Raw genomic sequence first — 20,079 nt, forward strand, 5'->3', positions numbered from 1 at the left:
TTTAATATATATTTTAATAATTGTACTTATAATAGACAAAACAGGACAAATAAAGTTTGTATCTTATCTTATTAATTAGAATGATAATAATAATTACAATAATTAAGATCTGCTTATTACCTCCATAAAAGGATTAGATGTGAGTGTTCTAGTTCCATTGGGTGGAGTTTGAAATGTTATCTCCTGGGCTTCCCCCTTTGCCCACTGGATGTTGTTCACCTTTATCGATTGGTAGATTCGTTTCAGAAGATCCTTCGGGAAGTCCTCTCCATCGTTCATCTTTTCCAAGTTCATCTGGAATGCTTGTAAACTCATCTTTTTACCTATATTCTATTGAAAATAAAACATTTTAAAGATATACACGTTAAGATCACTAGGAAGAAGCCTCCAAGTATTGATAGAAGGTTTGGTAGGCAACTGACCAAGAGAGGTATGGTAGCTGGAACTCCAATCAAGCTACAATAGTAGAAATCCAGATATTATGAGTCTGGTCAATAATTGACAGCTGGGCCCAATATACCAGGCCTTTCCAGAATAGCACCACACATTATTAAGGGAAAAAAAGACAATAACTACAACAAACATGAAAACAAAATAACACCATTCAAAGAATTTTATAAGGCAACCTCATTAGGAAGTTGTATTATAATAATAATATAATTCTTAATTTACACAGCGCCTCATGCTCAATCAATCAACAAGGATTTGTATAGCGCCAATATAAATGGCAGAATGCCATGTTGAGTGGCGCTACGATCACGGCATTACACAAAGTGCCCATAACTACTGAGGTTAATTAACTAAGCTTGTAAGGTTATGCAAAAAAATATAAATAAAAGCAAAAACAAAAAACAATTTAGTGTGTCAAAACATTTAGAATGAGAATGCTCAAACATCATCATACTCTCAAGACCACCTACTGTACTACTTCTACTTCAATAGGAATCTGTTGCTTTCTTGGTGACAAATACCTGATATTTGTCCATATGGTTATGAAATCACATCACCATCACCATAAATGGGCATACCACAGACTTGATAGAGCAGAGCAGAACATAAAGATCACTCAAACCTAGTGAAATACTGTTCATATCTCAGAAAGCATAGTTTATTGGTCGTATCATTTTTTTTTTGTGCAACAAATCCAGAATAATCTTGAAGATGATATAAAATCCTTACTTACTTGTCCATGTAAATCTGTGTTTAATAATAGCATTGCACAAACTAATGTATGCACTGTATCGGACGACTTGAATTTTCCCGGATTACACTCGTTATACCGCCGAGAGAAGTGCGTCAAAATGCGTTCCCTTTCCTGAGTTTCCCCAACTAACGTGATCGCCTTCAAAAAATTCCGAAGAGAAACATCCAGTTTTTCGTTGGTAAAATTAAAATAATTTAGGTACTCTTCCGCTACAATTTGGCTAAAATCATTCCTAGAAAAAAAGAGGAAAATGGGGAAAGCCACGTTGAAGGTGTTTTCACAATGAATTGAATTTCAGTATAAGAAATTTATTGAAGCGGAAATACGATATCAACATTTTTGGTGTATATCTTTTGCAATATAACCTACTGTATGCTCTACTGTACATCCACTGACAATCTACAGTAATTATCATGAAATTATGTCAACGTCTGTGTTATATTTGATTTATTATTATTTAAATATACATCAACTTTCTTCAAAAAAAAGTTTTTTTGGAAACAAAAAATATGTTCGTATAACAGGCTACTACCAGTCAAGTACCAGTTGCTCTTTCTCTCTTTTAAGTCTTTAACTGCCAAGCTTTGTTGTTTTAATAATCAACATTCTAAATGCTTAGAGACTTAAGATGAGTTGTACATGCAATTACATGGATGATTGTGAAAACAAACTATTATAAATTTAACAGATCATCCAGTAATTGGTATTGAATAAATAAGATTATATACAAAATGACCAGATAATCTGTTATAAGTAATTAGGCTGCAAATTGATATTTCAAAAAATGAATTTGGAGAAACACATCAACAGATTAAACTGTTAATATTGTTTATGTTTTGTATTAACCTTTACCTTATTGGCTTAATATACTATCTAAAAAAAAAAAAATAATAATAATTAAAAAAAAATCTAACCTTTTACTAAGATGCTTTGCAACATCTGATCGCTTAAATCCATCTAATAAATAGAGGCGCTTTGCTAGTCTTTTTGCGGACGGTTTATCCAGACCTTTGCCACTACTGTTCATTATAGCATCCTCTAACATTTTCATGTCCAGTGCATCTTCTGAGTCTATCGTTGAACATGAAGCACTCCTTGGTATAACACATTCCTCCTCAGGGAATGGTTCCTGAGTCCCTGAGTTTGATTGCGATATTTCCAGACAGCCAGTGCTATGCGAGAGCCTTAAGGCACCTTGAGGGGTGGGCTTTGTTGGTGATTTCTTCGGCGAACTATGTGGGACTAAGAAATTTGTAGCAGAGTTTGAAGAATTTTCGTGGGGTATAGACATAGTAGGAGATTTCAGAGATGAAATTGGCATCTCTTGATCGTGTTCCTTATGGTTTGACATGCATGCACCATCGAAGGTTTCATCTCCAAAATGAGTCTCTTCGAAAGGCTTCTGCGAGTTGTCTTGTGCACTTATTTCAAAATCATTTACAATCTGGGAATTAAGCATCGAATCCTGATTTAATTCCAAATCGGGATCTTCTGAAATGTCAGCAGCACTGCCATCGGAGGAACCTCCAACCCCAGAATCATGCCTCCTCTCACGTCTAAGCAGCTCCTCAACAGGAACATCATCATTACCATTAATATGTATTACTGGTTCATTAAAAGGAATTTTATTTGAGTTTGTGTCCATTAACGGCACATTTGCGGCACCTGATAAAGACGAGTCTTCCCTGTGAATGAGGGCGCTCGTCACCAGTACTTTGTTACTAGGTGTCAAATCCGATAAACTAGAATCGGTACTACTTGATAGCGGAAAACCGGAAAACTGATCACGTGTTCCATGCGCACACTTACTACTCAAAGGAGTGAAAGAGTCTGTTTCAATTCGTGATTGGCTTCCATTTTCTGATACCATATTCTCATGTTCCATAATCGTTTGATCTATGGTGTTATGTTTATCAGCGAAAGTGAATACAGATGAAGAAGGTGAGCTTAATGACGCTTCTATTCCAGCCTTTTCAAGTTCCTTTCCGCTTGATGTCAGGCGGATGAGGTTCGGTGTTGGACTTGTAGATCCACTTGATTGGGGTGACGATCTATGCTGGTTGAGATCCTTCGTTATGGGTTCCATAAACTTTTCTACTCGTTTTCTTATTTTTGCATCTGCATTAAACAAGATAGTCAAGGTGTGTAGTAAAATAAACTTTATGATTAGATAATAAAGTCTAAATGTGATGTACAATAATATACACATTATATTTTTATAAGTTTATAATATATGTACATTTTACTAATTTTATTCCACATTATATATTTTCATAAAATATATTTGAATAGAAATATATGTATATTAATTATATTATATACTTTTAAGCATTACCATTGTATGACAATATATGTTCTATCTAATCCAATAAATGTTGCTAAAATATTAATCAAGCCTCATAAAAAATGTCTCCATTAAAAACATGGGCCTCAAATATAAGCCAAAAATTTTATCTGATCTGAAACACAATAAGTTCCCCCATTGGTGGGACCTCCACTGATTTGTGTAAATGTTTTCATGAGGTTCCACGGTTCAACATTAGAAAACTCTAAAACAATGCAAACGCTGTTGACAGGCATTAGATCGTCAACAGGTGAATAATCTCCAGTTATACACTATTAAATATACTTTTGATTTTAGACAGAAAACTTGATCAACAGTGAATCACTCGTATCTAGATCAAGGCTGCGCAATGGTCAAGGTTAAACTGTAAGGTAACATACTGGAGCCTAGCACCGCGTAATACAGGTTTTAAAAACCTGGGCAGCCATGGTTCGTCAATGCTTGTCAGAAACTTCCTAGAAATATCTTATTCATGACCTTTACATTGAAGATAATATTTTTTTAAACTACATTTCATGGTGATGATCTAACCATCTGAAGCTTATCATCTGGGACCACCAATGCTTTCTTCAGTGATGAAAGAATCATCAGTTTTTACATAAAGAGTTTGTATATTTGTATCACATATGCCTGTAGCTTTGTAAAGCCCTGCCCAGACTTCATTATTGTATGCCCATATACAGTTACAATATGCCTATATATGGTCATGATGTGATGTCATCATGACCATATTTAGGCATGTCACGTTTTGTCAAATAAAAATTGATAGTCTGGACAGGGCCTTATGGCTTGCTTTCAAATCCCAGGGTTTTAGGTTCAAATCCTGACAAGTAAAGGATTTGTTCTCACAACCAACTACAACACCTCACCCTCATCCTCATAAAGAGACTTAGTTTAAGTAGAGCATCATGTGTTGGTGCTGTGAAGGGATTTCCACATTTAATATCATGGACTTAATACATTTGCTATTTTTAATAATAAATGTTTTTTTACCTTCCTTTACTTTTAGAACCAAGCAGTCAGGAGATTTCATTAAGCATGATACAGCTGAAATGATAGAAAAATATCATTATCAGAAATGATAAAAACATATATCAACAATGAGCAGGAAACTGAATATAAAGAGAAATACATACATTAAGTAAAATATCAACTGGATGATTTCCAGAAAAACGGATATCTTTAATGCATCAGAGTTAGAATTGACCTCTGTTTGACAGGTTGAATACCTACAGGAAGTCAGTTATAACTTGTGTTATGAAGACTTTGAAGTTTTTGATATCTGTGAAGTTGTTCTTGTGAGACAGTATCTGAGTGACAGAAGCTGGTAGCCAACTTACAGTAAACCAACTTTGGATCATGAAATACAGGTCTCCCTCTAATTAAAGACCACCTCCAATTAAAGACCATTTTCTGTAATCTCAAATTAATGAATGTCTTTTATTTCTAATTGTAGAACTGTTTCATCTGTGATAACCAAGTAGCACAATTTGATGTAAACTTATTACGAGCTCCAAACCAAACAAATACTGTATTTAATGTTATCCTAATTAAAGACAAAAGTGCTGAAGACCATAAAAACCCTGGTCCCAAAAGTGGAATTGGAGGGAACATGTATTGTCATTGTAAAATGGTGGTGATGTTATGTTGTTTGATTAAATTAATTTATTAACCAGTGGCTTGTCGTTGCATAATACTATGCTTGTTAACGACTGACTAGTCTAATGCATGAAACTGCAAGAGAAGATCTGATATCATGGGCCGACCTGCATGCGTTCTCAAGGGAATGCACAGCCCGGTGTGTTGCCAGGCCAGGCAATTGGTGGCTAGAGTTGACCACTGGCGCAGCTTGATGTGGCTGGCAGTGAGGGACTTCTGGAGGTGGTCCTTGTGTCTCTTCTTTAGTGCCACTATGCTACGGTTACCAGAAGAGACTTTGCCATACAGTGCGGTCTTGGGCAAGGGATGTCCAGCTCAATGAAGCTGCAACTACAAGAGCATGGCCCCAATTCTGATGACTTAAAAAAAATCACAAAACTATATTCCTTTCATGACAGAAGCCAATAAGCACAACTTATAGTAGTGAAGAGTGTTATCAGAAGATGATGAAAATACAGTACACGATCATCTCATATCTCTACCATCAATAATAAAATTATCAACTTCACTCTATTATTACCATCATCACTAAAATCATAATCTTTAGATTTCCTAACACCAGTATCCTCATATTTCCACTATCATAAATACTGTACCCTCATCATTATAATCACCATCACCCTCATATCTCCATCATCACAAATATCATTACCATCATCTTCATACTGACAATATCACCATTACCATCATCTTCATACTGACAATATCACCATTACCATCATCCTCATACTGACAATATCACCATTACCATCATCCTCATACTGACAATATCACCATTACCATCATCCTCATACTGACAATATCACCATTACCATCATCCTCATACTGACAATATCATCATTACCATCATCCTCATACTTACAATATCACCATTACCATCATTCTCATACTGACAATATCACCATTACCATCATCCTCATACTGACAATATCACCATTACCATCATTCTCATACTGACAATATCACCATTACCATCATCCTCATACTGACAATATCACCATTACCATCATCCTCATACTGACAATATCACCATTACCATCATCCTCATACTGACAATATCACCATTACCATCATCCTCATACCTCTACCATAACTATTATCATCACCTTCAAATATCTATCATCATTACAATTATCCTCATACTTCTACCATTACCATCATCATTATACCAACTATAATCTCCACCATTACCATCACTACCAAAACCACATCTACACAACACTGTAACTCGGCGAGTTGATTGGCCGAGCGGTTAAGTCAGGGCACCGTAACCTTAAGCTACAGCATAATATCGGCACTGGTTCGAACGGCTCATTCGCCAATGGTTCCAGTGGTGGAACAAGTCTCCTCAGATAAGGACTTTAAACCATACAGTAGGCCCAGTGTATGCATATGTCCCTTATGCACTTTAAAAAACCCAATACATCCTTCAAGAAGAGCAGGGGGTTACCCCGGTGTACTGGTCCATTCAGTCCCCTGTTGTTTAATAGATATGCCACCTAGGATAGTGATTATGTTCGCTGATTGGCATATCCTTGGTGCTCGTGCCTAAAGAAATGAAATGAAATGAAAAAAATAACCCACAATCTACATCTTCATCATAATTATCTATCCAACTTCACATTACCATCATCATCTGGCTTAGCATTAGCTTTTTCTCCTCATCATCCTTCTTATAATCATTTCGCTCATCATCGCTATCAATTTAAGGAGTCTCAACATTCATTCAAATAAATTGGACCAGTATAATAGGTTATCAGACTGATGTTCTGGATGTGTCTGACTGATAAACTCATTTCATCTGGTTCCCATGGTTACTAGCAAGGTATACTTAGCTTGTCCTACTTCTAAGCAGTGAGCTAATTTGCATTATGTATAATCGCTATAATACGACTTAAGTTTCTCGTTAAGAACACAATCAATGGTGTACAATGCTGTTAAAATTGTATTTGAATAAATAAACTAGAGGATTACAGTATCATCCATAAAGCTCCTCTTTAAACAAAGAACATTATTTCCAGACAAAATCATGGAAAATGTGATGCAAGTGATTTATCCTATATTATAGACTGGGCATAATTATGGTCAAATCCATTTAGGCATGTGAATTATTCCCACAGACTGGACAATTGGTCCATAGGCTAGACAACTGGTCCCTTGCAAATGCAATGATTCATCCAGAAGAACTTGACAATAAACCCGCATTAAAAATAACAAGGCTAATATGTGGTGATGAAAAATACAAAGAAATTATTCCTTTGCTTTTAATATATACTACTATATTCCCTAAAACTGTTTATTAAAAGAGATAATATAAAATATAGTAACATCCTATAAAATAAAATGCATTATCATATTAATTAAATTAGACGTGAAACTGTATAGTACATCGTAATACAGTTGAATGGTTTTACGAGGATGGCCATGTGGTGGTGCCCACGACAATCAAATAATAACAAACAGGAAATTAATGATAAATGAAAACTGCTATAATATGTGTGGAAGGTTGATTTGGAAGAATATGATATATTTTGAGAAAAAAAATTCAGGAAACTAATGCAATCCAGGACAAAACTATCAGGCAAAAGCAAAACCTGTACCTGGTACAAGCAATGAAGTTTCCTCTTTCCATGATATTTTCCTACAAATTTATTAGACAAGTGGTAATGATTTGTGACTCAATATAATTTGAAAACATGTAAGTACATATATGTATGTAAACATATAGGTCTAACCACAAAGTGAGTCACCCTCATGGAGGTACAAACAATGTATCAATACTGCCAAGATCATTTTGTTGAAAATCAAACACTGAATATGAAGCACTGGTGTACCAAGTACTAAAATAAGGTGGAGGGGTGGGGAGGCAGGCTGATGGAGGTGGAGCAAAGATTACATGGGCAGGGGTCCCAAGCTGGGATCATCATTTCTGGGAGATCTGCAGTGGCTGGTCGAAGGTTGGAGGGGTAGGGGGGACATGGAGAGACTTTTACAGATGTAGGTTCTACCACCTCAGCCCCACCATAGTTGGAGCTTTCTTAACACATTTGAATTTATTTTGCTACACAAAGTTATACCCATCGGCACTGACTTCCATGAGAAAATTGATAATAAAGCAGTGAAAACCTGCAAAATTATGAATTTGCGGAGATGAGTTAATTTTCAGTAGATTCTTGGTTGCTTGCGGGAGTACTGCAGGCCGTCCTGAGTTCCAGGAGACTTGGGACCACTGCATGGGAGAGCTTGATAGTTAAGTAAGGGAGCGCAAACCGGCAAAATAGGGTGATATAAGGTAATTTGTAATTATTTAAGCATAATTATTTTTTGGCAAAAAAAAAAAAAAAAAAAAAAAAAAAAAAAAAATTCTAGTTGGGAGAGTTTGAACTCCCAAATGTACCTCTACATACATGCGATTGGTATGAAATATATTAAAATAGATTAGTATATGCCCAACAACTCCCTGGTATATACTTTAACTTGGTCTTTGAATGAAGTCCAGATATATGGGAACCTTAACTCAAAAGCATTAAAACATATTAAAATCAAAATTTAATTTAAAAAACATTAACTCATTCTGACCTATTTGGCAGTTATCCAAATATTGCATCACCAAAAATGCATCTCATTATGTGGAGTGACCTCACAAATGAGTAACAACTAAAGTATGGTAATCAGCATTGCACAGGCCTGGCAACTAACGTGTTAATCAGTTACTGGCTTCTAATTATGTGGCAACAGCCAAAGTTAATAGTTTCATTGCTTTTCAGTCTGTCACCTACTAGTACCCTTTGATAAAACTACAGTATGTTACTTTCAGATTACTCGTCATTAGTCACTGTTGATTAGAAGATAATGTCAGCTTTATATAACACTTTATACAAACAAGTAATTCTATGCGTCACAAAGACCAGTGTGTCCTCATTCTTTTGCCTCAATGTGCTGTGAAACAACATGGCAAATTGCTAGAATCTCTACTTTAAAAAAAAACCATATTTTTAGAGGGTGACCCTTCCAGCGTATCCTATGTCAGCTGTTATTCCCCCCAATTAACATGATGCTATTATCAACAAAGTCTCTGTATGAGGCTTAGGGAGTGGAATTGTTTTTAGTTGTGAGAAAAAGTCCTGCTATCACAGGATTTGAACCCAGGCCCCCTGGTAATAAAAGGCAAGCATCTTAACCACTACGCTATTCAACTCTACTAAAATCACTTTTTTTTTTTGTTATCAACGACAAGTCATGTCCGATGAGACATGTCCAAGTCAAGTCCAAAGACTCATGTTTAACAGGTGGGGCTTAATAATAATAATAATTCTGGATTTATATAGCGCCTCACGTTGACAAAACCTCGAGGCGCTTAACAACAACAGAAAAGGAAACCAAAAAACAAATGCAAAATGTACCAAAAAAAAAACCAATTATTAACCTCCCAAACTCATTAGCAGTATTTGTTCTTCAACTTCTTAATTGCAAAGTACAGTACAAACCGAAACTATCACAATGTTTAATTCTGAAGTAAACATTAATTTTCTACAGTAGAGGTATTATATATTCAAGTTTCTGGTTTACAGTTTCAGTTTTTAATTAAGTTGTACATTTCATTATTTCAATGCATTCTATATTGCATGTGAGGAGAAAAGCCTTTTGTGTAAAGAGCATGTTTTGAAATTAAGTTTATTATTGTAATCAACATTATCATTATTAATACAAAAAATTTTTTTTTAACTATTACTATTTATCAATAATATTATTATATTATATAACATGCTATTTACACACTGGTTAACAAAAGAAAATTATCCAAAAATATTTCTGCAACCAGATGAATTTTGTTCAAAAATATTATTGAAATTATCAATTTCATTATCATTAATATGACATACATACTGAAGTTTTATTATCTGTGCAATAAGAAGAGATCACTCATTGATAGTAGGCAATCTGGACAAAAACAAATACAAAAATGCTCATATTTACTCCCTACCTTCTGATGTTCTGTAGAATCACTTAATGCCGAAGATGTAAGCATGCTAACATGAAGATAAATATGTATTAACATTTGCCCCACTGTTGTAAATATTCTTACGACTACAGCTCCTAAACTGCTGCTGATTACACAGTAGATACAACTGCACCGTTAGTATTCCCCTAACAATAAAACTGAGTCAGATCAGATTGTCTTGAAAGAAATTATAGGTGTAACGAGGCGAGTGTGGTTAAGAGGTAAATAGCTTGCAACAATACGAAGAATCCTTTGCGAACGCTTCGTTGAATTCAGTTAATTAACTCCTAACAAGGACGGTGATGAATGACACTTAGGGTGAATCCATTTTGTAGCAGAGAAAATTACATCATTCAGACACATAAAGCATGCTTTAGAATACCAAACAATCTAAATATATTTTAACAAAAAGGGTTGGTTGATAAGATAAGATAACATTATTGATCCAAACAAATAAATACATGTTTAAAATTTGCTTTCCTTTAGTATGTCCAGGTTAAATAAAATTTCATACGGAATGCATTAAAATATTCATCACAAAATGTGGTAAAGTCAAGCCAAACCAGTCACTCATCGCAAACATTTTTAGTTATTAATGCAGGGTTAAACTTTAAAATGAGAGCTATAAAATGGTAAAAGAATCATTAAGATCCAACATTTCGTTATAATGAAGTTACAGGAGTTTGAACATACAGCTGTTTAAAGAACAATATTTGAGTAATCGGCCTTTAAAGTTTATGATTTCAGGCATTTCTCAGGCGGAAACCATCACCAAATTGTTAAAAATTGTTGTTTTAACATTGAAAATGGGGAAAATAACAACATAGCTTGATATACTGTAGATATATAAAGAATTTTGACATATAAATATAAATTTGACAATAGGTGAAATACATTGCATTTTTAAAATCTGATGATTTAGATAATTATATGTTTTTTTTTTTGTCTATTTCTTTTAATTGTTCCTAGGCCCTATGGTAGAACTGTGATACTGAACAGGAAACCCAGGTTAAATATGAATAAAATTATCTAATCAATGAATTAAAATACTCAAAACCAATATTAAAATACAGTTGCTCTAGTAGTATTGTAATTGTAAATGAAATTCATTAATGTATATGAGGATGACTTAGGGATTTATCCCAACTACTAATTGTATATGAGGATGCCTTAGGGATTTAGACAACGTTACCAAAATATCCTTTCACTCATAATATCAAAATAATTTTTGTTTTATTCTTTTTCATATGAATATTGTAAATTATTATAATTTTTTAAAATTAATTTTTAAGAATAATAATTAATAATCCTTCTATAGGAAATCAAAAATTAAGGCTGGGCCCAGGGGAACACACAGCAGTGTGGTGACACCTAAACTTTACTACTGCATTTGGATAATAATGTAAACATTAGACCTAGATGGTTGGAGTAGCAAATACAATTTAATTTTGTACAACTCTAGAAATACCCTAAGCTCTCCATATTACTGACCTAGATATTACAACAGGGGCACAGGTCATCAATATAGAGACATAAGCTGAAGACAACCAGCCAACTTAAAGACATAACTGGAAATAAGGGCTTAGGATTAAACCACAGATGTCTTAGAACTAGGGGTTTACATAATTGATGATGCAAACTAAATTTTAAAAATAATGCAAAATTAAAGAACTGCTCTTAGTACTGCTTTCCAATCTTTGGGTCAACTCCACTCTCAAAGCCTTATGATGAGACTTCGTTTATATGTGAGCGCATCAAATATGTATGTTTGTTTTGTGAAGAAACATGATTAAGTTCGCAGTTTGGCATTCTTGGCCATTGTGCCTTAAGTGGTATAAAAAATCAACATTGGGGATAGGTTTTAACTGAATAGAAATTACACAGTGATCACACATAAGATCATCCAAATTACTGTACAAGTCACAGTACTGTACCTGAAGATGAAGAATCAATTTTTCATTATTTTTTTTATCTGTGTATAATTCAAAGTAAATAATTTATAAGGTCATTTTGAATAAACACTTTTAAAGTTTTTGAATTAATAATAATTTTTTTTTAAAGTTTTTCCAGATACTAGCACAGACTAATATCTTTAAAGCCTGCCAAGACTATCAAATATTATTTGACAAAAACCTGTGACATGCCTAAATATGGTCATGATGACATCACATCATGACCATATATAGGCACATCATGACTATATATGGGCACGCAACAGTAATTTTTGTAAACAAAATTTGATAGTGTGGCCAGGGTTTAATAACAACTCATAGACCTTTTGTTCTAATGGAAAACCATGGACCATATTCCCGTAAATTGAATTACATTCGATGTTGAAGTGAATCACGGAAAAACAGGATGCCCCGTGAGGACGGTAATATTATTGAATGAATGGATGCTAACGAATGAATCATGAATGGATGAATTCAATTTCGATCTCATTATTTCCGCAAATTTCAAACGAAGCCAATATCCACTTGCGTTTCCATTCCACAATACAGACAACACAATGAGATATAATTAAAAACTATTGGGTGAAAGTAAATATATATTTGCTATAACCAGGGGCATAACAGTCATACTGGCTAAAGCCTTGAGCCCAGAATGTTAGGGGACCGTGATATTAAGACTTTTTTTTTTCCAGGACCATTGGACGCAAATCAGACTATATGTGCTCTTTCAGAGCCTCCCCTAGAGTAGTTGCAGCCAAGAAGCCATAGAGGTCATCAAGCACCTTTATTATGCAACTGGTTATACAGCAATGCAAGCTACTGATCACCTTACTGAATAAAAACATGACTGATCACAAAGGAGTTATATGAAGTGCCTTGATCGAATTTGCAATGATAACACTTAATATGCACGATGTGTCTTTCATTGTTTAAAGTCATTGCTACATGATCGTATAAACATAATATTCTCGGAGCCGAAAGGGAAGGATGCGAGGAAGATTTACATTATCAAATCTCAAGCGCCATTCTTAATTAATCGTAGAAACTGTCTGTATTTGAGTTAACTTAGTGGATATAATATAAAAACTTTCTCATTCTCTAACATTTTCATGGTTGAGGCACCATAATCTTTCCTTCAGACCTGCCAACCATCCATTTTCTTACCATCTTCCCAATTATGGCACCACTAACTACTGTATATACAAATCAAAACTTCTTTTAGACATTTTGTCTATTCATATAAACAATTTGAAAGAAAAACTTCAATACCACAAACTGCATCATATTTACCGGAAAATCAATTTTTCACTTTCAATTCAATTGAAAAACAATACATTCCTGGCCAACAAACAAATGAATAAATGTTACTGTTTCCTATAATTTGCAGACACTTAAATTGGCTGGTAATAAATTTAAAGATTTTTTTGTAGTCTATTTTTGTTGGAAATTTGAATGATGTAATTTTAATTTTAATTATTTTTTCAATTTTGATGTAATTTGTATTTGCCAGATAATGATTAAACAGAAAATCTTTCAGTGGCGGATCCAGAAAGATTCGGAAGAGGAGGGGAGGGGGCAAAGAGGGACTTTCAGAGATGGGAAATCTAGACCACCTCAGCCCCACCAATTTATAATTATAGCACTTCTAAATGGCCAGAAATGGCAAACTCAGACCTAAATTTGATTAAAATTTTCCTTTCTTTCTCCATTTTTATAAATAATTTGAAAAGTTTAGGGCGAGGATGGCAGGCCGACTCGGCCTCCCCTCCTTAAATCCGCCACTGCCTTTTTTTAAATTGATTTTGAAAAGTAATTTTTTTAATTTTTATAAATTAAAGACTCCTTCAATTAAAGATCACCTCCAATTAAAGACCACTTTTCCGTGATCCCAAATTCACAAATATTTTATTTTCTTTCTTCTAGAGACCAAAGCTGCCAAAACCCATAGAAACACCAGTCCCAAAAGTAGTCTTTAGTGATTGGATGGAGACCTGTATATATTTAAGGAGATTAGCAGCCACGATATTCATACTGTACACTATTTAAATTCAATTCTTACCTGATTTCTATCAATTTTTTTCTCTATTTTCATAGAAACATATCCAAGACAAGCGCTTTTTAGGAGTCAAGTTCAAAGATTTATGGATACATCTACAGCTGTAAATGCATGCGCCTACAAAATAATCTCTAGCAATCGTACTGTGCCCACTCCTGTTAAACCATCTTATCCAAATAGCTCCTATGATTCTGTTTATACATGAGTTGCAACCACTCTCCCCACATGGACTTTGAACAAAGCCAGTTGTCAGATGATATGTTTAACAATATTTATAACCTGAGTCTAGAAGAGTAAGTAATGGGAAAGTTTGATTGCAAAATCAATCAAGGTATAAGCTTAAACATAGTAGAAGCCCTGAACATAATGGTTAATGATGAATTTTCTCCATTAGTTGTTTTTATGTAATAAATAATTTATTCAATTTTTTCCCAATCCTACAACAATTAACATTCATTTTCTCAGATTAAGATATATATAAATGATGTACCACACAAAATAAATTAATAATTCCATAAATTACAGAGAAAAACAACATCTACAGTACATTCATCCAATCCCATCAATGCATCTACTGTACTCCTATTTGTCCATCATTCCATTCATCCCTCTTTCTATTCCTATTTCATAATGCACATCCATCCATCTCGCCATCAAATACTATTCCATGCATCTATCCATCCATCCATCCCTGCTTTCGTCTACTCCTAATCCATGCATCCATCCCTATCTATTCCTAATCCATCCATCCCTCTATCTATTCCTAATCCATGCATTCATCCATCCATCCCTTTATCTATTCCTAATCCAAGCATCCATCCGTCCATCCATCTATCTATTCCTAATCCATGCATCTATTCCTCTATCTAATTTTATTCCATGCGTCCATCCATCCATAGCTTTGTCTATTCCTATTCCACGCATCTCTCTTTCTATCCATCCATCTATCCATTCACCGACCATCCAATTATCTATTAGTAACAGACTGTACCCCATCAATAAATCGTCTTCCATAATCAAATTCCTACATAGCGTTCAACATTCATAATGTTGCATATGGCAGATTAATTAGGTAAGAAGTTTAGGATAATTAGATGGTAAAATTAACGACCATGTCACCATGATGAAGGAAGAAATTAGCAAGAATCAGGAAGTCAGTAATAGCTATTAAAATTCCTATTGTTTCTAACTTGATGCTAACAGAATCTGCTGGCTTGACTAATTGTTTGGATTTAAGGAACTACACAGCATTTAGACTCAACAGGTACAGTACCATTAAAGAAATTACAGGCAGATCCTGGGGTGACAAAAGGCTGCTTGTTCCCAAGCAAACAGCAAAAAATCTCTAACAAAATGTGTAATCATTTAAATAAAGAATTAAAATAGCTAAAACTCTCTAGGAGCTATACTCCCTTGACCCCCTAATAGTAACAGGAAACGGTATGACGGTAAATCTCCAACTCCATTGGATCAGAGGTCCCCGACTGGCATCTCAAGCCTACCTGCAGATAATCCGTAACTTTGATCCCCCAAATTATTGGATCATGGAGTCTATTTTATTTTCTCCATGATTGGATGGTTAAGATCAGATTGTTAGTTTCAGAAACTAACAATTCCACAATAACAAGCTGGCATTCTCTCACGAACTGATTTCATAGTTAATTTCTTAGAGCTAGAAAAAAAAACTGGTTGTGTGTTCAGAAATTGCTAATGAATTACAGCATAACAAGTAAACAGAGGGAAATATTTGACTTGGAAAATGCAATTACCAGCTTACAGGAAATAACAACAAACCAATTAAAAATAGGCTATTAAAGTGATTTATATTTAAATTTTAGTAGCTAATATTCATCCTTTCACAGTACCAAAGATAAACATCCTGTGTTCTTCATTTTGAATGGATGTGATGCAGACACAAGCAAATTTGAATCAACTACCACCCTCGCATTCCAGCTAAGTGGTGTCCATCTCGCACAACATCAGAATGATTGTACTGTGTACATTTCTAGATTAACAATACTAATATACAGTTAGCGCCTTTTGGCAAATGCGTCACTGGCAAAGTTTCTTGTTGACTAAATTTAACATGTTTGCTGCCGTGTATTACGAAGTTTTTACCATTTGCTGCAACAAGTTTTACAGGGCACTACCAATTTCACATATTCCCATTGTATGTAATCAAACATCAACAAACATATCCCATTGTACAGTATGTAACAAAATATCAACAAATATTTCAAATATATTTTTAGGTTATTCATATACACTCCTGAGCTGCCACTGGTATGTGCAGTTGTGTCCGCGCTGGTCACCATTATCCAATACTGGGCTATCTGCAACAGTCTGTAAGACGAGCATTCTGGTAAATTGCAGCAAACAAGTGAACTTGTCAATGAATAGTACTAGAAACATAGATAAAGTGCTATAAAGGACATGAACATCAGCCTCACTAAATCTCCTTGAGCGAGCCACGATTTTTAAATAAGATTGAACTAATATAATTTTACTAGTGAGACTCAATCCAATAATAAAAATAGTGAGTGTAAAATTACAAGTGAACTTCAAGTGTAGCACAGGTGAACTCTGAGCAGCATTATACAGTAGTTACAGGTATTAACATTTAATGTTGCTATATTTTGATCTCGCGTTTGAACACGACATTTTAAAATTAATCATGCCAAGGTAGACAGAAATGGAATTGACAAAAATGGAACTTTATTTTGTATTGTAGATTCAATTACTGTATTCAGATTTAGCCTTTGGCTCGTCTGAATAAATGAATATTATGCTGTTTCTTCATATTCATTTCTAAACTTATTGACAGTTTGAGAAGCTACGGTATTGGTATGAAGTATATTCATCAGAGGTAGTAAAAGTGTTTTATTAAATGCTGATCGAATCAACCTTCTTTAAACATGAAATATCATGAGTCCTGTCACGCTTTCTGCTTCAAACATGTATAGCACAGCCACACCATTGTCCAGACTATCAAATAGCATTGACAAAAACAAGACATGCCTAAATATGGGCATGATGACATCACATCATGACCATACATAGGCATATCAGTACTACACAGTATGATCATACAACCATTTCTTGTCAAAGAAAATTTGATTATCTGGAGAATGCTTTAGCTTTCAACTGACTTATCCAGCCTTCATCGAGATGTGATCAGCTGCCTAAAGGGCTTTCAAACCCTTAGCAGTGTGACCACCCTGTTTTGAGGCGATACTGCAACTCCTACTAAAAAAATAGTTTCTCTTTGATTTTCGTCCAATAGCAAATGACTAACTCATTACAGGATTGTTTAATGCTCTATCTAAACTATAGTTACTGTATCGTAAGGCTTAGGTGGGTGGAGTTGTTTTTAGTCATTAAAACATAAAAATCCTTGGATTAGTATTACTTATATTAAGTAACTTAATTTGGCTATAATTGAGTAACTCGGAAAGTTTGGCTGGCCCCTGGGGACAACAGCAGCAGTTCAATGCCACCTTGATATTATATAATGGGAAGTACTGTACAGTACACCACAAGGAAATCCTCGGTTCTTTTCTGAAAAGTATACTGCACAGATGCTGTTTTGTAATGTAGGTGGGACCTACTGTGCGGCTTTAAATGTCACTAGGCAGTAAACCAGATTGGTAATAACCAGAAAGGGAAAAAAACCAAAACCTGTTATCTGTTATGCCGACAATTGATTGCTAATTCTGCCAATATCCTGTAATATTACCAGCTTACTAAAGAATTATCTTTGTAATAATTAGGATAATAATGGGATTACAGAAATTATCGAAAAGAAGGTGTCATTGTTTAAATTTGGGATATTACTAAAGGTAGAGTCATTACAATTCATTCATCCCCTGCAAAACAATACAGTATCGTTTCCAAACATGGCTATGTATGAGCCTGAAGTGTAAAGGCCGGACACAATCTGTCAGCCATCAACCGCTGGCTCACAAATCCACCTCCACTTTCTCTCTTTCAACGCCGGACTAAGTGACGCAATTCGCAGATTGTCAGTTGTAAGCGGATCGTCACTTAACATGATCTTCAATGCATTTTGTTCTCAAAGGAATTATCAGCCTACGATACATTATCGGCCTACGATACTTGGCAGTGTTTGCCCAGTTTAATGGTAAAAACAGTCATGTACAGATCTCTATAGCAACATACAATCAATATTTATATTATTATTAATATAAAACAACCTCATGGCATAAAAATGATAAATTTATTGCTGAGATTGAGAAATGTAAGACCACAACCTTTCAAAATCCACAACAAAATCTTGATTTGAAGACTCCAACTTTTAACATTTCAGGCATTGAAAGAAACTGAGCATTCAGCACGATCAATTACAGTAGTTCGTGCTACAAGCGAACATATTAAATGAGAAACATTCTGGATAATAAATCTGACAATTTATATCATGATCAACAACTCAAGAAGCCTCATTTACGACTGTCTCCAAAAAATAAAAATATTTCAAATAGTGAAAAATTTCCAAATTCTTCTTGTACCATGTAGTTACCATAAATATTTTATATATCCATAAAATGTCAGATTGCACTGTTTACTCATTGATGAAGAAGGCAGTAAATATTCGCAGAAAATAGTTTTCCATACATAAAAATTGAGTCATGATTGCCAAGGTCTTGCGAGCCAATAAAAGAAAACATGAAATTTGTGAGACATGGATCCAGTGGCGGTGCCAGCTGCGGAAGGGGATTTACCCCTCCTCAACAAAAAGTATTAATAGGGTAATTCCTAAATAAAGTATTTTTTAAAGTAATTATATGAGTGCAGATTCTGAATGTACTGTATACAAAAAGTTGAGCAAGTACTATGATTTTCAGACCCAGAAAGTAAGTTATGAGACTTCAAAATCAAACAATCAAAATAACGACAATGCGCTGAAGCATGCCACACCCACTTTTTCGGACACTGGTATCTAGGAAATTTTGGTATGAGTTGAAATTTTGGATAAAATCCAAAACAGTCACTTTTGCGGCCATGTTGAATTGGCATGGAATGACCCAATAATCTATAAAAATATTTTATCACTTTTAAAGTAATGCCTAAGATAGATGCTCAAGATGTAGAAAAAATAATAATGCCAATGTAAAAACTGTGTGAACAGTTTTACACCACTACAGTATCAATCAATCATTCATGAAGTATGTTTCTCATTTTTATTCAATAATAATAGGTCGATTTATAATGCGCAAATAAACAAAATCTTTAAGCGCTACAAATAAATACAATTTACAATGGCACATGATTTTTAAACACGTTTATCTCAATTTGTGTTGCATTATAATGAAGTTAACAGCTTTTGGTTTTAAAGTCGTTTGTTGTATATAACTTATTTCCATACTATGGTTGTAACATTATAATTTTAAAATTTATTCATAATTATTCACTTGAATTTCTATACATTTACATACTTACATTAAACTATTTTATGCTTTTTTAATGTAGAGATTTTTTTTTTGTTATTTAGTAACTCTTTATTCAATTTAACAAAGGTTTATCTGTGTTAAATCTATAACAGTTTGATCATCAAAACTGTAATTTAAAGTTCAAATTGCATAAAAATAATAAAAGTTCCATAGACAGCATATGGATGGATGAATGACTAAAACAAACAGGTAACTAAATCAGCTAAGAGATAATGAATAATGCACAAGATTATGAATAATGATTACACATTAATGAATAAACAATGGGAATGGTAGGCCAAAATGTGAATACAAAATCAACTTACCCTCCTTCACACTCTTGCCTAAGATCCTCTCTTTGTTGATCTCTAGAATGATATCACCAATCTGCATCTGTAACGAACAAGTGGCAAGA

General features: G+C 34.2%; 1 protein-coding gene across 6 annotated transcripts in view; it reads right to left on the minus strand.

The window, feature by feature from the left end:
• The window catches only part of LOC117114356 (PH and SEC7 domain-containing protein 3-like), a 58,576-nt gene that overhangs the window by 22,601 nt on the left and 15,896 nt on the right, over positions 1–20,079 (minus strand). For 5 of the 6 annotated variants that reach the window (XM_033258003.1, XM_033258002.1, XM_033258006.1 and 2 more), the window contains exons 2-6: positions 19,991–20,057; positions 4,542–4,595; positions 2,119–3,322; positions 1,184–1,436; positions 121–330 (exon numbers count right to left, since the gene is read on the minus strand). In XM_033258003.1, coding sequence (XP_033113894.1) covers positions 121–330; positions 1,184–1,436; positions 2,119–3,322; positions 4,542–4,595; positions 19,991–20,057 — 1,788 coding nt within the window. Of the gene's footprint in view, positions 1–120; positions 331–1,183; positions 1,437–2,118; positions 3,323–4,541; positions 4,596–10,191; positions 10,418–19,990; positions 20,058–20,079 lie in introns of those variants that run through there. The other variant, XM_033258007.1, reaches the window with a different exon arrangement.

This window comes from Anneissia japonica, unplaced genomic scaffold (assembly GCF_011630105.1).
Source record: "Anneissia japonica isolate Jap-2015-1 unplaced genomic scaffold, ASM1163010v1 scaffold1231_len1163931_cov198, whole genome shotgun sequence".
NCBI classification, from domain to species: domain Eukaryota; kingdom Metazoa; phylum Echinodermata; class Crinoidea; order Comatulida; family Comatulidae; genus Anneissia; species Anneissia japonica.